The 20,660-nt window shown below is 49.1% G+C and overlaps 1 protein-coding gene across 2 annotated transcripts in view; it reads left to right on the top strand.

The window, feature by feature from the left end:
- Positions 1 to 1,348: 1,348 nt before the first annotated feature.
- Positions 1,349 to 20,660, top strand: part of CFAP77 (cilia and flagella associated protein 77) — a 150,888-nt gene continuing 131,576 nt past the window's right edge. For both annotated transcript variants that reach the window (XM_004007129.5, XM_027966239.3), the window contains exon 1: positions 1,349 to 1,642. In XM_004007129.5, the coding sequence (XP_004007178.1) occupies positions 1,448 to 1,642 (195 nt within the window). In that variant the 5' untranslated portion in view covers positions 1,349 to 1,447. The remainder of the gene's footprint in view (positions 1,643 to 20,660) is intronic.

Raw genomic sequence — 20,660 nt, 5'->3', positions numbered from 1 at the left:
TCACATATGGATGTGAGAGTTGGACCATAAAGACAGCTGAGTGCCAAAGAATCGATGCTTTTGAACTGTGGTGTTGGAGAAGACTCTTGAGAGTCCCTTGGACTGCAAGGATATCTAACCAGTCAATCCTAAAGGAAATCAGTGCTGAATATTCATTGGAAGGACTGATGCTGAAGCTGAAGCTCCAGTACTTTGGCTACCTGATGAAAAGAACTGATTCACTGGAAAAGACCCTGATGCTGGGCAAGATTGAAGGCAGGAGGAGAAGGGGATGACAGAGGACAAGATGGTTGTATGGCATCACCAACTCAAAGGACACGAGTCTGAGCAAGCCCTGGGAGCTGATGATGGACAGGGAAGCCGGGAGTACTGCAGTCCATGGGGTCACAAAGAATCGGGCATGACTGAGCGACTGAACTGAATGAATCTAGGTGAAGTCTACACAGATTTTCATTGCACTCTTCTTTCAAAGTTTCTGTAGCTTTGAACTTAAAAAAAAGGGGAAAATCCGAAAGGGAAGGAGTATTAAAATGCAGATTCCTAGAACCCATTTCCAGATATTCTGATTCAGTGAGTCTGTATTTTTCAACTTCTCTTTATTCTGTTGCACAAAGTTGGGTACCATTGATTTCATTCAACTCTAGACTTTCCTCACTACCCATTTCACAGAAGAAAACAGAGGACTCAAGAAGGCGACTAATTTGAGATTAGCGGTAACATCAGTCCTAGAATGCAAATTTCTATTTCATCCTGAAACGCATAGCAGCCTGCCCTGGGGTTTTGTGTGTGTGTGTGTGTGTGTGTGTGTGTGTGTGTGTGTGTGTCGAGGGAACGGGGCGGGGGCGGGGGGTGGGATGGAGACAGGGGAGGGGCGCTGGGAAAAATGGGATGGGGTGGAGTGGAGGGGAGTGTTTTAACTTGGAAATCAGGTGTAAGTGGTCCTCTAGAAATCCGTCGCTTTTAAAATCTGTGTAGACTTCACGTAGATTCATAGCCCAGTGGTGATTCCTGAGTTTTCCTCGAGTAAGAAAACTCAGAAACAGGTCCAATTAGGTGGCCGCTAGTAAGTTTCCTGTAAGTCAATCAACCTGCTCTGTTGCAGCGCCGTTGGCGTCCCGTCGCCACGGAGACGGGCGGTTCCATTTTTCCTTAAGGGGTGGTCATGATTTTCTCCCCTTTTCAAATCCATAGCGAGGCTCCCAGAAGACGCTCTCATAAACCTACAGAGGGGTTTTTGTGGGTCTTAGCTCTCCTCGCAAGGAGGTGGGGGAGCGCGAGGTGGGCACGCCCCCCTCCGGATGGAGCCCGGCGTCCGAGCCTACCCCGGGGCCTAGGTGGTGCGTCCCGCGATTGGGGGCTCACCTGCTCAGAGCTCCGCGGCTGCCCTCCCCCAAGCTGGAAAGCCCGCTGAATCCAGCGGGCCGGCGACTCCCAGCCACCCCCCAGGATGCCAGAGGCTAGGAACTCCTGCCAGGACCTCACGCGATGGAAGAAGAAGAAGCCGCCGGTCCGCCGCACGGTCAGCCAGATCTGCCCACCCCCGCGGCGGCCCCTGACCGTGGCCGACATCCGGCCGGGCATGGAGAACGAGAGGCTGGGGGTCGTGCGGGATTCCATGTTTCAGAACCCGCTCATCGTCAAGGTGAGGCCCGCCCCACACCCACCGGCCCCTTTGCGCTCGTCCCCTCACTGGACATCCGCGGGGTCGCGGGTTTTCACCTGTTTTGCCCGGGTCCCACCGCTCCCGCCCGAGCGTGGCGTTGGAAGCTCCAGCTCTGGTTCAGACAGACCTGGAACCCCCCGTCCCTCGGCCTTGGTGAGGTCAGTGGCAGGCCGCGTAGTCTCGCTGAGCCTTAGTTTCCTCATCCTCAAAGTGGGTCGAAAATGGAACTCTTTCAAGGGAGTGATCGGGCAGATCGCATAAGGTAATCCCTGCGGGACCGCCGACACGCGCGCGGTAAGCCCTCCACGTTGGCGGCTGCTGTTCGCCTATGTATTCGCCCAGAATGAACCCAAGGGGTGACAGACTGGTTGTCCTTACCACCTGCCAGCCCTCCCAGGGCGCAGGCCTCCTCCCTCAATCCTCCTGCACGCCTGGGCTGCTATTGTGTACGAGGGTTCTGTATCTATCCTGAAAGTATCACTTCCGTGTTAATTTCCACCCGGTCATACTCTTATGCAAAATTACGACCCGAAGCATCGTCCCCACACCCACCGCCAAAAAGCGCAGAACTCTCTGCCATAGGGGGCCCACAGGCAACGGCGAGAGGGAGGCGCAGTTTCCAAAGTGATCACCCAACGCCGTGGCATCCACGCGCCTTCCCGGGATGAGGGCGCCAGGAAAGTCAAGTTGAAATTTGGCGCTAGGAAAGCAGGTCATGCAATTTTACCTTATGCCACTGGAGGGCAGTGTGCCTTTAAAAATGCGCGCAGCTCCCTAGACGCCGGAGGTGGAAGGCGCAGGTGATAACCGTGGATTCAGTAGCAATTATTTATCTGAACGCCAGGAGCTGCTCAGAGCCCAGAGGTTTTGGTTGTTGTTTGTTTGTTTGTTTTTGGTACAGGGAACCTAGGCTATCTTAACATCGTAGTAAGATGAGCTGAGTTAATTGGCTCCTTTGAAAACCTTGACTTTCTCCTCTTGCCTTCTTCAAACTATCGTTATGTTCCTGGGCCAGCAGCTGGGAGAAGCTGGCTTGTTTCACTGGACATTCATCCATCTAATATGCTCCCCTTCTTTGGCCACCCAAAGTGGAGCAAAGTTCTTCACCTGAGAGTGAGAATAGTCACTCTCAGAGGACAGGTGCCTCCCACAGATGAGATCAAGATCAGACATTCTGGGATCAAGAGAACATCAACATCCCTGCCTCTGATCATTGCTTTCACTCAAGCAGTTACTGATGGGCCAACACCTTCCTACTTCAGTACAAAATGGACAGACAACATGATGGAGTTATTCTCTATGGCGAATTAATAGTGTGTGATACCCGTCCCAAGCTACCATATATACATAGAGACACATATATAATACAGGTATATGTGTAGATATACAGGGGGCACTGTGGTAAAGAGCCCGCCTGCCAGTGCAGGCAGATGTAGGAAACAGGTTCAGTCCCTGGCTTGGGAAGATCCCCTGGAGGAGGGCATGGCAGTCTACTCTAGTATTCTTGCCTGGAGAATTTTATGGACAGAGAAGAATAGCAAGCCACAGTCCGTAGGTCACAAAGAGCTGGACACGACTGAAATGACTTAGCATGCACACAAACACATACACGTATGTTTTGCATATATGTGCGTACGCATGACATGTATTCCCAGGTGGCTCAGTGACAAAGAATCCACCTGCCAAGCAGGAGACAAAGGTTCCCTCCCTAGGATCGAAGGAAGATCCCCTAGAGAAGGAAATGGCAGCCCACTCCAGTATTCTTACCTGGGAAATCCCAGGGACAGAGGAGCCTGGCAGGTTACAGTCCATGGGATTGCAAAAAAGTTGGACACAGCTTAGCAACAGCTGAACAACAGCAACAAGCAACAGCAACAAGCAACAGCAACAAGCATACATCTCTAGGTAAAAAATCCTGTACCTTTTCCCTTTTGCTTGTACTGCGTATCCAGAAGGACAGCATTTGGCCTCTGGATGGCGCTAGCTGCACAGCTTCCAGACATTCAGTCCCAATTCCTGAACCTGAGCTTTGGGCTGGAAAATGTACAGGAGTCAGTGGCCTATGGGTGGCGGTTCTGTCTTCAGGGCCTGAGACACAGAGCCAGCAGGGACGGGGCTCGAGCGGCAGGGGGCGTCCTGGTGACTGTGCCCAGCTTGTCTCGGGGCAGCTGGACTTCTTTCTTTCATCCCTCCAGTTTTTAATGGGCCCTAAGGTACAGATAGAGGATGAGATGGTTGGATGGCATCACCGACTGGATGGACATGAGTAGGAGTAAACTCCAGGAGTTGGTGATGGACAGGGAGGCCTGGTGTGCTGCAGTCCATGGGGTCGCGAAGAGTCGGACACGACAGAGCGACTGAATTGAACTGAACTGAACTGAACTGAACTGAAGGTACTTTCAGTAGCAGTTAAGATTTTGCCCACATTTCAATACTGACCTCTGCTGCCAGATTTTCTATCAAAACCTGACCTAAGTCAAAGCTGCAGAAACCCTGAGCCCGAGGAGTAACCTTGACTGTTACCTTCTCCTGGGTGTGCTGAGGCTGCGTGGTGGGCTCTCTGTGCAAGGTTCTGGCAGGACTCAGGATAGAAGCGACGTTCACTGGCTCCCAGCACAGCTCTCCTCTTACCACTTCAAACTCCAAACAGCTTCCTGTATTTTAAAGAAAATTTAAATTATGAAAAAACTTGGGGAGGGAGGGTTTCAGCTCTCGAGGAAAGGAGAAGATTGAAAGTATCCAAAATGGTGGAGCCTTAAAAAAAAATCTTTTCAAAAATAATGTATTACTGAACTTTCTGTTGAGGCATGGCTTATGGATTTCTTCCCTGTGGCATGTCAGTTTCACGAACGCAGATTTTCAGACCCTCCTTTCTGTGTGCTTTCTCACTGTGTGCAGCAGAGGCAGGAGTGCCCTCTGCCCGGAGGATGATTGGAACTGAGATATATTTGGGTTTTGTCTCACTCTGAACCTGAAGGCTGTATCTATATTGGGAGAATGTAACACCATAGCTATAGTCATTTACTCCCCCGAAACTGGGGGTGTTATTGCTCAGATTGTTTTCTCCAGTGAATAGGATCAGGGCTTTTTTTTTCATTTAAAATGCAGACACATTGCCTTGAACAAATACAACGGTGCTGTTTCACACCTATGGAATTTACGGGGACGCACACATATCAGCTATTCAAGAATGTGTCTGCAAGATGCCACCGTAACCAAGTGAAAAGTGAAAACCTCAGACATCCAAGAGATATTTTATCAGCAAATGCTCAGCAACTGTTTGCCTCATTTAAAACCAAGCCAACTGGCTATTGAGTGGGGCTGGTTGAATCAACCCCGTGTTTTCCTGTGGCCCCCAAGAAGATGTAAATATTTTCCACTAGAAAGGGCTCCTATTCTATTGTATAAAGTGATGTGAGCCAGTTTTCCTTCAAATGTGATTCTCTGGGAAGAATAAAATTAAATAGAGAAAGAAGCCAGCTTCTCCCTCCTTGATTCTCATTCCGCCAGAACTCTGTGACTCAACATAGGATCCTGCTCCAATAGCCTTGAAGGCTCCTTCACAGAACCTGTCAGGGTTCGCCCTTCCTGCCAGCCGAACTCAGCTGATATCCTGTCAATACAATTATGGGGAGAGACTGTTTGGTTTGCTTCGCTGACAGCCTTGAATCTTCCGTTGCCCTAGAGAGGCAGGTGCGGTACAGGGATGGAATTTATTGAATTGAGCATCCTTAGAGAGTGCAAATGATCACGGCACCCGATTTTTTCATAATTTATCACTGACTTTGTTTTTCTGTGGGGGTTTATGTCACAAATAAGAAGTGCATTCGTTTGTAAGATAGAGTTACAGAATCACATCATTTGGGGGCTGGAAGGAGGCTTACAGCCATCTAGTCCAATTCTTTTTTTTGAGGATCTTAAGGCTCAGAGGAGGGAAGAGACTTGCCCAAGGTGCTACCCTGACCTGCTCACCAAAGTGGGGTGAGACTTACATCACCTGGCCTCCAGTCCTGAGCTCTTTTTGGCCACAATGCATGATTAGCTAATAAGTGACGACCCAGATTGGTTATGTATCTGTAGCACAGGCAGTCAAAAGATGTTCACCAATGAGTCTGATTCCATTATTGTTTCACGCAACATGACTTTCAGAGTGAACTCTACTAATTTCTTGGGATTTGTTCAGAGTCAAGAAATATTTACTGAATGTTTATGAAGTACTCAGCACCATGCTAAGCTCTGTTGAAGGCATAGAGGCAAATTCAGAGCTTAGCTTTTGCCTGCAAGGAGTTAATTATTCAGCTACAGAGATGGAATATTATATAAATATATATATAAAATTATTGTTGTTGTTTAGTCGCTGAGTCATGTCCAACTCTCTTGCAACCCCATACATTCCATATGTAGCTCGCCAGGCACCTCTGTGCACATATATATGTGTATTTCATATTTATGGCATATATATACATGTGGGTGTATTGTATATATGTGTATGTGTATATCTGTGTATACACCCTTCCCGCCAGTCGGACTCAGCTGATATCCTGTCAATACAATTATGGGGAGAGACTGTTTGGTTTGCTTCACTGACAATCTTGAATCTTCTGTCACTCTGGAGAGGCAGGCGAGGTCTCTTTGGTTTGCTTGGTATATGTGTATATACGTGTGTAACACATGTATATTTATGTGTGTGTGTTACTATTGTGTGTGATACACAGATAATAATAAGACAGGCAATGTCATAGGTCACCCCTTGTAAGTTTCAAGTTTCTGCACTACCTGAAAGGGTTCAGATTTGGGAGGAGGAAACCCTGAGCAGGACTTGAGAGGCTTTATAAAGGAAAAGTCCCTAAACCGGACCTTGAATGGTGAAAAGGTAGATTCTGGTCCTGGGGTGGAGGTGGAGACTAGGAGAAACCAAGCCTTCTAGGGCTGTTTGATTCCACCCTCCTCAGATCCTAAGTGTTCACAGATTTCCACCCAAACCCCAACTGAGTTCTAGGTCCTCAGCCTTGGCACCACTGCTGGGATCGTAGTCATCGTCATCACGAGGAAGCGTTTATTTAGAGCCAGTGTGTTCAAACTGGATGCTTGACAAAATTAGGCAGCCACACTAGGAACGTAACGTCTCTAAGAAGTATTGATGCTGGTGGACGTCAACGCGTAGGTAGAGACAGATGCAAACAAGACGGGCAGACCCACAGTCGGGGGAACATCCCCGTGCGGGTCAGTGTCTTTTTCATGTTCGAGGAAAGCGTGACAATGTTACATTCCGCTTCTGCACTGAAGACAATGTGCCTCTGATTGTTCAGATGCTTTTACATTCAATTTACAGAGTAACTGGGGAAAATACAGCATGGGGAAGGGGCTGAAATTCCACCACCGTCCTAATGACAGTCTCAGCCAGCTGGTGGGAAGCTTTTATTTTCCCAGGGAAAGCTGTGGGCTCATTCATCCCTGGAACTCTTTCTCTCTCGGTTCTTTTTTTCTTTTCTCTTCTTTTAAATCAAAACTTCTGGCTTCCTGGCACCCAGGCACATCCTTTAGTGAGCAGGGTGAGCGAGCAGGGGCTGTAGCAGAGCCCAGCCCTATGGCTGTTTCAGAAAGCAGACTTGCCCCCTCTCAGTCTTTTTACCATCATGGTAGGGGTGCAGGTTTGGTGGGGGGGAGGCAGCTCTGCTTGAGACCTGCCTTCCTCTTTGTCCCTCTACAGGAGGCTTTTGGCTCTCAAACTTCAGGACTTTGGGTTCCCCAGGATGAACCCAGCCCCTTTCTAAACTCTCAGATCGCTGGCAGTAAGGCTGTTCCTCTAGGAAGAATTCTGAGTCCCGTATGGACAAGTCAGCAGTCGTTTCCAGCACCTTCCAGAACCTTCCAGGCTCAAGTGCTGCTCGCTCATAGAATTTAGGCCGTTTTTCCTGTATTTGAAAGACAGAGTTTTCTCGATTTAGGACTGGCCCTGTGGAAATGTCAAGCCCCTGTTTCCTATCGCAGTGGTTCTCAAATCGGCCAGCTCTTTCTAGCAGCATGTGTTCTCATAAAGTGTCTCACTCAAACTGCTTGTTAAGAAAATGCACCTTATAAAAACCCCGAAAATGCACCTTTAACTTTAAAAAGTATCATGGGAAGGCAACTCAATTAAACGTGCTATATGGAGACCCTCACTTGTCAGGTATGATTTGAGTTGGTTTGTTTTGTTTGTGCTGGCCCTGAAGTGAATGAGTCACAGACTGAGGGGGTTGGAAGCAAGCTCAGACCTGGCTGGACTTTTGAGACTGGGTGATTCCATTCCTGGAGGCCAGTGTGCAGAGCCATCGTCCAGCCCTGGGGACCTGGCTCTGTGAAACCCTAGGGTCCTCTGCTGGGCCGTCACTCCAGGACCCCTCTGGCTGGCTGGGCAAAAACAAGCCAAGGTACGGTCACAATTGTACTGCATTTTGGTGGGTTTTAGCAGATATTGTGAGTGTTGTGTGCTTCTTGCCTGACTTGTATTAAATATTTGTAAAGAAAAAAGAGATGCGAGCATTTGTTGACTGTTGGTAACAATTCAACTTTAGAGAAATTGCCACCTGACTCCTTTCAAACACCAGAATTTGTGTGAACAAGGACTGTGAAAACAATTCCCGGCTACAGCTTGTGTTTTTGTATGATCACAAGAGATGCAGCTATAAGTTGGCTGCTCAAGCTGGAATAAAACTGCAGCCGCCACACTGGAGAGGAAGGCGGTGTGGATGGCAGGCTAGAGCCAGGCCGATCCCAGGGCGGGTTCTGTCTCAGCCGCTTTCTTGCTGTGCCATGTGTGAGGTTACTTACCTTTGAGCCTCAGTTTCCTCCCTGTAAAATGGGATGTTATAGTTAGCATCAGCCGTGGGGGAGTCATGAGGATTCGATGAGATGACTCATTAGAAAAGACCCTGATGCTGGGAACGATTGAGGGCAGGAGGAGAAGGGGGAGATGGTAGGATGGCATGGTCGACTCAGTGGACATGAGTTTGGGCAAACTCCGGGAGATAGTGAAGGATAGGGAAGCCTGGCATGCTGCAGTTCATGGGGCTGCAAAGAGCTGGACATAATTTAGTGACTGAACAGTGACAAATGAGATGACACGGCTGTGCCAGGCTCAGGAGGGCACTGAATAAGGGGGCACTTTGGTTATTTTCCATCATCCTGCTTCCAACACTTAAGTTCCTCAAAACAACCTTATTCTCATTAATCGACCTTCAGTAAATGTCCTTAGTCTGAACTACGAATGTATCATGAAACAGATCCACTCAGGGGCTTACTCTTTTCCCCTTTTGTGCTCTTTTTTTGGAAAATACCATTGCCCACCCCATCGGATGTATCGTAAAGCCGTGTATCCTGGAACAGATGGGTGCGCCCTGGCTAAGGATGAAGACAATCCTACTTCTAGCTCTCTTGAAGGTTCTTGGGCAAATGGCTTAATGTCTGAGCCTGTTTCCTCATTTGTAAAGTATGAGTGCCAATACTTACCTTGTTTGCTTCTCAAGGATGTAAGGAAGACAGATTTGAACGAGACACTATCTTACAGAAGAGGTTATGGCACTCTAGAAGCAGACCAGTGGTTCTCAACCTCGGGGGGCAGTCTGGCTCCCCAAAGAACATCCAGCCATGTCAGAAGAAGGCTTTTGGTTGTCAGAACTGGAAAGGGCGCTGCTAGTGGCTAGGAGCCAGGGGTGCCGTCCAACAATGCACAGGATGCCTGCCCCCACCACCCTAAGAAAGAAATCATCTCCCCAAGTACCAATAGTGCTAAGGCAGGGTTTCTCTAAAACCCTGAACCAGAAAACATCAACATGTGGGGATTTATTATTAGTTCATCTGTGGTCCAGGGTCTCTTGAAAATTTAACATAAAGAAGATAGAAATGCGATGCTTTAGTTTAATTGCTTCTGTCCCCCAACTCCATTCATTTTATGGCCGTATAATTTCTTTTAATTTTTAAAAAGTTTTATTTATTGGCCGTGTGGCACGTCTTGCGAGATCTTAGCTCCCGGACCATGAGAACCGTTGGAACTTTTATGGCCATTTAAAATCCCTTGCTTTCTTTTTTTAATTTAAAGATTAAAAAAAAAAATTTTTTGGACCATTTTTAAAGTCTTTATGGAATTTATTACAATGTGGTTTCTGTTTTATGCTTTGGTTTCTTGGCCATGAGGCATGTGGGATCTTAGCTCTCTGACCAAGGATTGAACCCACACTCCCTGCATTGGAAGGCAACATTCCAGCCACTGGACCACCAGGGAAGTCTCTCAAACCCCCCTCTTTGGCTCCATCTCCTTTCCCTTCGTTATAGGTTCCATTTGTTTGCTGGTTTCCGTCAGGGCTTGTCTATCTCCAGCCTCACCCACGTTGGAGTGAAAAAAAAAAAAAAAAGCATCTCCAGCCATCCGCAGATGTGGCCCGGTAATTCATCAGCTCAACTGGTTAGCGTGGGGCGGTTTGTCGAGTGGCCACTGGCCACTGCGCACAGGCTCTGTCTCCCTGGCGCGTTGCCTGCCACCGGCTTGTGTCGGTTGCATTTTTCTCAGCATAGACTCATTTAAGATTTAAAATGGAATTGATTTGGTTCATCGGAAATTAAACTCCTGGTGGACCGGAGCTGCAGCCCAGCCCATACGCTCTTGTTGTGGCACTACCGACAACATTTCAGGGGAGCAGGTCAACGTGCTTTATAAAGAAAACAGCTGTATTTTTCCACCCAACAGTTTAAAGGCCCATCAGGGTTTGGTCAAGAAACTGACTGACATGGGTCAGTGAGCAGAAAGGTCAACATGAAGGGCACACGGGGGAGAATAGCTAACCAAGAGCATTGTAGAAAACACATAATGAGCCCAAAAAAGGGATTTTTTTGATCTTTTATATGAACCAAACAATACATATTGGTGGGGAGTGGGCCGGGGGTGGTGGGGAGGCCAATGAACCCAGAAGCGAACAAGATGAATTTCTTTGTGTGGATCAAAACCTTTTGTGTTTGTCCAGAAGAATGAAAGTGAAGAATCAGAAGCGCTTTGATTTAGAGGTAAAACATTCATGAGAGGCCACATCACTGCCAGGTGGCTGGCCCTTTGGAACCAATGGCACAACGTCCAAGCTCTCTAGCCACATCAGAGAAAAAGCCCAGCTAGCTGGCCAAAGCTCAGAGGCCGCGACCTCTCACAAAGATGCGGGCACCCCAAAAGCCATGGAGAGAGGCGATCTTATGGCCAGAGAGTTGCAGTTAAGGGAAATGGAAAATTTGCTGGCAGCTTTTTGGGTGAGTTTTGCTGGACCCTAGTCAGTTTGGCCATATTGCCGCCTAAAATGCTGTCTTAATGGTCCCGTTTAAGAGCTGCCTTCATGCATCCCCGTGGTATCCCACAGATCTTTAAGAACAGAGACACTGACTTTAAAACATTCGTTTTGGTGTGTGCTTGAAGCTGTCAGTGAACCCATCTGTCAATGAGCAAATATTTATTGCACACCTATAATGCACAAGGCACTGGTGGAAACAGGAAAGGTTTAAGGATTCGTTTCTAAGGAGTTTATGGTCCAGTCAGGGAGAGCTAGACTTGGTGCATTAAAACGACTCCTAAAAGTTATTAGAGGTGGAAGGAGGGGCGCTGAGAGGTGTATCTGAGGGTGAAGGCAGAGCAGTATTGGAGCACCCAGGGCAGCTCTGAGAGCTTGTGCACCTGGGCTGGGGCTGCGGGCTGGGTTGGATGCCAGTGGCTGGACAGGAGAGGAGGGGGCACCTGGGGAGGAGCTGGCCCGAGCAAGGGTCTGAAATGGATAAGAGAAGGTACAGCCTTCACTCCGTGCTTGAATTAACAGAATTAACTGCTTGTGTATCAGACACAGAGCTAGGCACCAAGGATACGGGGGTGGGGGAGGGGTGTAAACCAATCTGGTTATGGGCCTTGCTGTCACAGAGCTTCTCATAGAGAGAAACAGGCATTAAAATAAACAGCAAAGCCTGGCTGGGCTTCCCAGGTGATTCAGTGGTAAAGAATCTGCCTACCATTGCAGAAGACACAGGTTCGATCCCTGGCTTGGGAAGATCCCCTGGAGGAGGAAATGGCAACCCACTCCAGCATTCTTGTTGGGAGAATCCCATGGACAGAAGAGCCTGATGGGCTACAGTCCATGGGGTCACAAAGAGTTGGACATGACTGAGTGACTGAGCAAGCACTCGGTCTGGATGGATTTGTGTTTAGTGCCTGAGGGCAGCTGTGCCTGGATGGAGGGGTGTGAGGGAAGGTCTCCTAGACTGGATGACTTGAGCTGAATCTCGACACCAAGACGAGCCAGGAGAGGTAAGATGGGGGCAGGGGTAGAGAAAGGTAGGTATTGTGTGGCCTGCAGCGTATGCAATTCGGGGATCTCTTTTTAAGTAACAGAGTACAGGGACTTCCCTGGTGGTCCAGTGGTTAGGGCTCAGTGCTTTCAAGGCAGGGATCCAGTTTCAGTCTGTGGTCTGAGAACTACGATCCTGCAACTTGCATGGTGAGGCAAAAAAAAAAAAAAATTAATTAAGAAGTGAAAAAGAAATAGTATAAAACTAAAAATGATGTTGGAAATGAGATCCAAGGCCTTGGAAGGAGCCATGTGCAAAGAAGGGCCCTGAAGTCTAAGCTTCATTAGTTTCAGGGTGAATCAAATTTGGACTGAGGGAAACTTTCTGGGAAAAAGGAGGGCATGTTCATGGGGAGGTGGAAGGGGGGAAAATGCACTGATTTGTCAGAGTTGAGCATCCTCAGTTCCTCTTCAGGCTATGTGTCATCCATCCATCATCCATCCACCCATCCATCCACCCATCCATCCACCCATCCATCCACCCATCCAGCCACCCATCCATCCAGCCACCCATCCATCCATCCATCCATCCACCCATCCATCCTTCCACCCATCCATCCATCCATCTACCCATCCACCCGTCCATCCATCATCCACCCATCCATCCTACCATCCATCCATCCATCTATCCATCCATCAACCCACACATGCATCCATCATCCATCCACCCACCCATCCAATCATCCACTCATCCGCCCATCCATCCATCCACCTACCCATCCATCCATCCATCCACCCACCCATCCATCCATCATCCATCCACCCATCTACCCATCTATCCATCCACCCATCCACCCATCCATCCATCCATCCATCCACCCATCCACCCATCCATCCATCCATCCATCCACCCATCCATTCATCCATCCATCTACCCACCCATCCATCCATCCATCCATTATCCATCCATCCACTCACCCATCCATCCAGCCATCATCCATCTATCCATCCATCCATCCATTCATCCATCCACCCATCCATCCATCCGTCCAACCACCCATCCACCCATCTATCCATCCATCATCCATCCATTCACTCATCCACCCATCCATCCATCCACCCATCCACCCATCCATCCACACACCCATCCATCCATCATCCATCCACCCATCTACCCATCTACCCATCCACCCATCTACCCATCCACCCATTTACCCACCCATCCATCCATCCATCCACCCATCTATCCATCTATCCATCCACCCATCCATCCACCCATCTATCCATCTATCCATCCACCCATCCATCCACCCATCCTTCCACCCATCCACCCATCTATCCATCCACCCATCCATCCATTCACTCATCCACCCATCCATCCATCCACCCATCCATCCATCATCTACCCATCTACCCATCCATCCATCCACCCATCCACCCATCCATCCATCCATCCACCCATCCATCCACCCATCCATCCATTCACTCATCCTTCCATTCATCCATCCACCCATCTACCCATCCACCCATCCACCCATCCATTCATCCATCCATCCACCCACCCATCCATCCAATCATCCATCCACCCATCCATCCATCATCCATCCATCCATCCATCCATCATCCACCCACCCATCCATCCATCCATCCATCCACCCACCCATCCATCCAATCATCCATTCACCCATCCATCCATCATCCATCCATCATCCATTCATTCAGTACTACATACTTCCTCTGGACCAGACACTCCAGGCCCCAGAGCCACAGTCATGAACTCTCAGTTTCCTGCATACTCTTGCCCAGAAACCTTGGGCAAGTCCCTGGAATGTCCCAAAGCCTTGGTTTCTGCACACCTGAATGGCTTTCTCCCTGAGAACCATCTGGAGCCTACCTTTCATTTGCTCTTTTGACATTTTGCAAAATGTTTATCAAGGAGCTATTGGGTGCCAGGCAACATGCTGGGCCTGGAGGGACCTCTGTGGACAGGAGAGCCTGAGTTCCTGTCTGAAGGCAGCGCACAGCCCTGGTGAAGACAGTGCGTGCGTGTGTGCTAAGTCGCTTCAGTCGTGTCTGACTCTTTGCGACCCTATGGACTGTAGCCCACCAAGCTTCTCTGTCCATGGGATTCACCAGACAAGAATACTGGAGTGGGTTGCCATGCCTTCCTCCAGGGGATCTTCCCGACCCAGGGATGGAACCCTCATCTCTTAGGTCTCCTGCACTTGGCAAGCTTCTGTACCACTAGTGCCATTTGGGAAGCCCCTGGTGAAGGCAGACAATAGGGCAACTCCCTCTTCCCTAGGGATAAGCACCGTGGTGGCGGTTGCAGTGTCAGGAGGCTAAAGTCCAAGCCCAGGGACGCGACATCTCATCCCAACCTCCTGGAATGAGTGGAGTGGACAGTTACTGGGTGCTGGCCAGAGTGTGTGTGTGTCTGTGTTTGGGTGGGTGGTGGGTAGAGACTGTTCCAGACAAAATAAGTGGTTTCATGCCTCCAGGGCAAGGAGAAACTTGGAACTCAGAAAGCTGCAGGGAAGCAAAAGCTGAGGGGAGCCTGGATGGGGAGTGAGGCCAGATAAAGTGGGGCTCCCGGTTGGATCTGAGAGCTGCAGGGGCCAAAGCAAGTAGGATAAACAAGACTGAGAACAGAAGGTGAGAGACAAATCCAGACATCAACAGTAGGTCTAAGTGCCAGCCTCCCCCCACGCCCACCCCCAGTGCTCCTGGGGGCAGAGGGACCCATGCCTGGCTGTGGGATGCTGTAGGTGGACTGGAGGACTCATCACGAGCCCTTCTCTGCTGGGACAGATGTGGTCATTGCAGCCTGGGACCCTGCCAGGCTGCATGTTTGGAGCACCGTGGGTGGGATGAGCAACATGATGGTTTAGGGTTAGTGCCTGGGATTTGTTTACTTTTTGCAAGTTAAACAAGCCCCCTGGTCCGTCATGCTCTGAATTTTCCCCACATCATTTGAGTGAGCCTGTTGGGGCGATTCTGAGGGATCTCTTAGGACTGAACGCCGGGCTTCGTGTCTGCCTCCAAAACCTTTATAAACTGTCACTTAAGACTTTGCTCTCTTTGTAGGCATGCGGTGGGCATAAATCTGGAGGTTTAAGCAAGTCTTTCAGAAACTCCCCTTCTAAAAGGAAAGTGTCTGTCTGGTGTTTCTGAAACCTCCATCTTTGCTTTGACAGTAGCGTGGTCCTCTGGTGGCAGGTCCTCCCAGGATCACCTGGCAGGACTCTCGTGGGCCTGACTTCTCCTGGAGAGGGAGTGTGTGTGGAGGTGGAGGCCTAGAGTCTGGGTTTCCAGACAGTTCCTGGCTGGTGACCTGTTTGGCCAGCTGATGCTCTCCTGAGGCAGCTGACAGCAGTTGTACTTCGTGGAGCCCACTGTGTACCAGGCACTGTCTGCTGGCCCTTCTTAGGCATCACCTCCCTAAAATCTTGGCCACAATTCTAAAAATGTGGGATTACCATCATTCCCATTTTACAGGTGGGAAAGCTGAGTCTCAGAGCGGTTTCACAAGTTGCCCACAGTCATCCAGCACATTGGTGGGGGTGCCAGGCTTTGAGAGGTCTGGGACTCTGTAGCCTGAGGTTCCAACCACTGGACTAATCAAAAGAACTTGGTGACATCCACAGCCCTCATTGTTAAATATCTGCTAAGTGCCAGACTTTTGGGTCTATGATCTCAACTCGATCTATGAGAGAGAAAAATCTAATCCATCTACATCTGTGTGTGCGTGCATGCTAAGTCGCTTCAGTCATGTCCAACTCTCTGTGGCCCTATGGACCATAGCCCATCAGGCTCCTCTGTCCATGGGATTCTCTAGACAAGAATACTGGACTGGGTTTCCATACCCTTCTCCAGGAGATCTTCCCGACCCAGGGACTGACCTCGCCTTTCTTGCATCTCCTGCATTGGCAGGCGGGTTCTTTACCACTAGTGCCACCTGGGAAGCCCCATCTACACCTATACCTGTCTGAAAGGTCAACGTCATCCCCAGGTGTGTTTTCTGTTCTCAAGGAGCTTACAGTCTACTTGGGCACGTTTGCCACACCAGACGCACACACACACACACACACACACACACACACACACTCCTTAGAAGTTGCTGCACTTCTAAGGCTGAAACCTATAGGGCCCGTGTGACTCAGACCTACAAGACAGACAAAACAGGAGGAGGCCCCGTGGCCTGGAGTGGTCCAGAAAAGCCTGTTGGAGCTTCTGGATGACCAAGCGGGACTCAGGGAACTGAGAGGAGAAAGCTGAGCATTTTAGATGTAGAAGATGACCAGACAGGGTGAGAGACTGGATGCCATGAGCTTGGGTGTGTTTGGAGGGAAAGTCTGGAGGGGGTGTGATAGGAAGAAGGGAAGGAGGGACTGATGCTGGGTGGCTTAAGGTAAAGCCTGCCCTTTCAGCATGGCAACCCACTCCAGTATTTTTGCCAGGAAAATCCCACGGACAGAGCAGGCTGGTGGGCTACAGTCCGTGAGGATCACGCAACAGTCGGACGCCACTGAGCACGCTAGCGCGCACATATGGTCTCAAGAAGAGACAAGACAGAGAGAGAACAGGGGCATGGACACTTGGTTTCCCACGGACGCCTGGAGTTTATGTTACTCTAAACGTGTGCGTCTGCGGGCCAGGGAGCTAGGAGCTCTGGGGGGTGGGGGGGCTGGGGCTCACCAGAATGGCCCCCCTTTCAACGGGCAGGCCTCCCCTCCTCCTCTCCCACCCACCGCCGTTCCCTCCCCGCCCTCCTAATCAGAGAGAGCAAATTGTCATCAGATTAGCGCCAGCAAAGAAAAGCACAGCCCTGCTCACCCCCGCGGTTCGTTAGCATTTAGATAGACTGGGACAGGGTCCCACACAATGGGCATCAAAGCCCGGCTCGGGCGGGCGGCAGGGCGGATTAATTCCTTTAACCAACAGGCCCGGGCTGGCCCTCACTCATTACCCTGCCTTGTCCGAGTGGCTGTTCGATTCGATTGAAGATTACGCCATTTAGGCCCTTCCCTTGTCTTCTGCCGAAACCCAGGGCTATTGAATTGCACATTCTCGTGCTGCCCCATCAATACTCAGCGGCCTGAGGTTCTAATTCTGCTTCATTTAAACTTCATCAACTTTTCCAATCAAGTGGAAGGATCCGAAATAGGCTCTGTGAGCAGAAAGGCCCCAGCTTCCCTTTGTCAGATAATTTATTCTGCTTTCCCATCCCCTCCCCGCCTCCTTCTTTCTCTCTCCAGCCTTGCTTCCACCCTCCCAGGGTCCCCCCTCCCTTTCTTTATCCCAATGCTGAAAATGAGATTACAGTATTTAAATGACTATGATAATCAATCTAGGGACCCGGAGCTGAGATTGAGGTTAATTTTTCTTAGCAGAACAAAGAAGCGTGATGCCTTTGGGGACGTGAAGGTGCAATCTGGGTTTCTTGCTCATGTGTTTTTCTTTCCCCCCCTGCAATTGCAGTTTTAGGAGTCTTTTCTTGTTACTAACTAGGCGCCGAGTGTGATTTTGAATGGGCGGCAGCCCCGAAGAGAGCAGAAATGTAATTTCGAGCTGATAAACAGCTAACGGCCTTCAATCAACAATTTTAATAGGAAGAAAAAGGCACTTATATGATATGAGTACAGATCTAATGAAAGGGTGATCATTTACCTTATTTATTTTTAAACACACCAGGAATACTTTCCCACTACGTCGGAACTAGTAATTGCAGCCATGCAGTCCACCCATGAACCTCTGGATGAGGAGTCCTGTCACTCCGTCCATCTTCTCCCCGGCAGTTTGTGCCGCTATAAAAGTTAGGATTTTGTCATGTTTTGGCTAATTGGAAGCAGGGTCATTATACCATTGAACATCGACATGAAAGTGACTTGTTCAATTGTTACCTGAAGCATTCAAAGCTGGCCAGTCATTCTGCTGCTACCCGCTTCCCCCCACCCCTCCCCAGCCCAGCTTCTAAAACCGAGAGCATCAGAATATGCATATTTCTTTGTTTCCCTTTGCTGTCTTGTCAGAGCTGTTTTACATGCTGCCACCCAATGTTATCTTTTATTTGTGTCAGGAGAAAGGATTTGACAAGTTCAGTATACAATGTTCATTTGGCAAGGCAAATTTTTCATGCCAATTTTGAGGAGGAAATGAAACTATCTTTCAACAGAATGAGCACCATCATTTTTGGACAGACTTATTATGAGAGAGAGGAGTCGCAAAACTTTATTTCCTTGCATGATCCTGAAAAGTCTAATCCATTTTTTAAAAAGTAGGATTGGGTTTCCACCTGCAACCCTAGCTGGGGGGAAATAAGAAAACACCCATAACATCTTCAAACAGGCACATCTCATGTTCTGTTTCCCTCCCTGCGCCCCTCAAGCTATTAATCGGCTGGAATAGATTGTTCCTCTTCTCTGTTATAATGAGTTTGTTTCAGACTCTTTAAACTGTGGGTGAATCTCTGACAGTTATTTACATTTGCAAAGCAAAATATTTAATAACCGCCATTGTCTGAAGGAGAGAACGAGAAACCATAAGCAACCCTATTTGTGAAGAGTGAACCCCCCCGGACCCCCAGATCCAGGCTCCATCACTGTTTACCTAAAGAAGAAGCCTCTCTCACCCTCTGTGCTACCAAATTCATTGGGGGCAGTGGTTTATGGTGACATTTTTCTTTCTTAAAGCAAATATTGACTCACCGCGGGGAAATTAAAACTCCATTAGGCATCGCTACATTGTACAGCAGCCTGCATTACAGCAGTCAAGCTGCTATTAATTGGTTTCTTCCGCAGGAATAATTCAGGCAGGGCAGAGGGAAAGGGGAGAGAGAAGATGGATCTAAGCCATAATTTCTTAAAATGACATCATCTAAATCCACCCAGGTGATCATTATGTGGTCATTAATCTAAATATAAAGAAGACACTCCCTAATAAGACAATGAATTTATCAATACATAAAGCCTGCAGTGGAGTTAGTGCCAGGCTGGGGAGAGTAGGTGTTAAGACACACGTGGGCCAGCCTCAACCCGGTTTGGGCAGCTCAGGACCGACTGCTCGGAGCATGAGGAGTTCTGACTCTTGCACGTGGGCGTAAGATGCCTCCCAGCCTGTCCACTGCTTTCTTCCCAACGCGAGAGCTCTGCTTTTCTGTACCTTTGCCCTTTCCTCTGGAGCCCAGCCCCAATCCCATCTGCTCCATCACGACCTCTCTGGTCATTATTGGGTCTAGTGATCTTGCCCTCTGCTTTGGATGACCAGGGCTGGTAGGGCAAAACATGACCGCGATTGAGGTGGCTTAAAAGCAGAAATTCATTACTTCACAGTCTGGAGGTTGGAAATCCGGGATCAAGGTGTCAGCTCAGCCTTGAAACCTTGGATCAAAAATCAGGGGCTGGTTCTTTCTGAGGGCCACTTGGGAAGGATCTGTTATAGGATTCTTTCTCTTAAAGTAGGCCATCTCCATGTCTACACAGCATTCCCCCTGCATGCGTGTCTATGTCTAAATCCATGCCCCCTTTTCGGTCATGCCCATTGACTTTTCGGGTCTTAGTTCCCTGACCGGCAGTTGAACCTGGGTTCACAGCCGTGAAAGCAGAGAGTCTCAACTGCTGGGCCTCCAGGGAATTCTCCTAATTTCCCTTTTCTCTCAGGACATCAGTCATTTTGGATTAGGGGCCCACCCTAGGTTCATTATGATCTCATTTTAACTAATTACCTTTGCAATGACCCTATGGTCAAATCAGGTCACATTCTGAGGTCCTGAGGTTAGGACTTCAACATGTAACACCTTTGGGCCTGAGTCCTAGTCCCTGGTCCATGAATTGTGGTAAGGATAATACGACCATCAGTAGAGGGGCCTCCTTTGTGTTGGACTTGACAGGCTGGTATGTTGGTGGGTGTGGCAAGCATGTAGAACTCTGTGGTCTCTTCTCCAGTGTGGCGTGGACACCATTCATAGGACTATCATGGTGATCTTATGCCATCTATGGTATTTTTGCCTCATTATTGGTATTTAATCCTTAAGCACAACTAATGTGGATCACTAACAATCTGTATGGTTTTTCCAGTAGTCATGTATGGATGTGGGAGTTGGACCATAAAGAAAGCTGAGGACTGAAGAATTGATGCTTTTGAACTGTGGTGTTGGAGAAGACTCTTGCAAGTCCCTTGGACTGCAAGGAGATCCAACCAGTCCATCCTAAAGGAGATCAGTCCTGGGTGTTCATTGGAAGGACTGATGTTGAAGCTGAAGCTCCAATACTCTGGCCACCTGATGCAAACAACTGACTCATTTGAAAAGACCCTGATGCTGGGAAAGAGTGAGGGCAGGAGGAGAAGGGGACGACAGAGGATGAGATGGTTGGAGGGCATCACCAACTCAATGGACATGAGTTTGAGCTAACTCTGGGAGATAGTGAAGGACAGGGAAGGCTGGCGTGCTGCAGTCCACTAACTTAGTGACTGAACGACATCAAATGGGGAGCCAGTGAAGGCTGTTGAGCAGTGAAGCAGTGATCGGGACTGGAGGTGGAAGGGTGTGTCGGATTGGCATTGGAAAGGCCCTTCTGGCTACAGTGTGGAGAATGGACTGCAGAGCACCCAGGGTGACCACAGGGAGATCCACTGGGACGCTTATGAAGTCATGCAGGTGAGAGAGAGTCCTTGAATGAGGATGGAGGTGATGGAGACGGGTGGGCACA

Source organism: Ovis aries, chromosome 3, assembly GCF_016772045.2.
Source record: "Ovis aries strain OAR_USU_Benz2616 breed Rambouillet chromosome 3, ARS-UI_Ramb_v3.0, whole genome shotgun sequence".
Lineage (NCBI taxonomy): Eukaryota > Metazoa > Chordata > Mammalia > Artiodactyla > Bovidae > Ovis > Ovis aries.
This window is presented reverse-complemented; position numbering and strand designations above follow the sequence as displayed.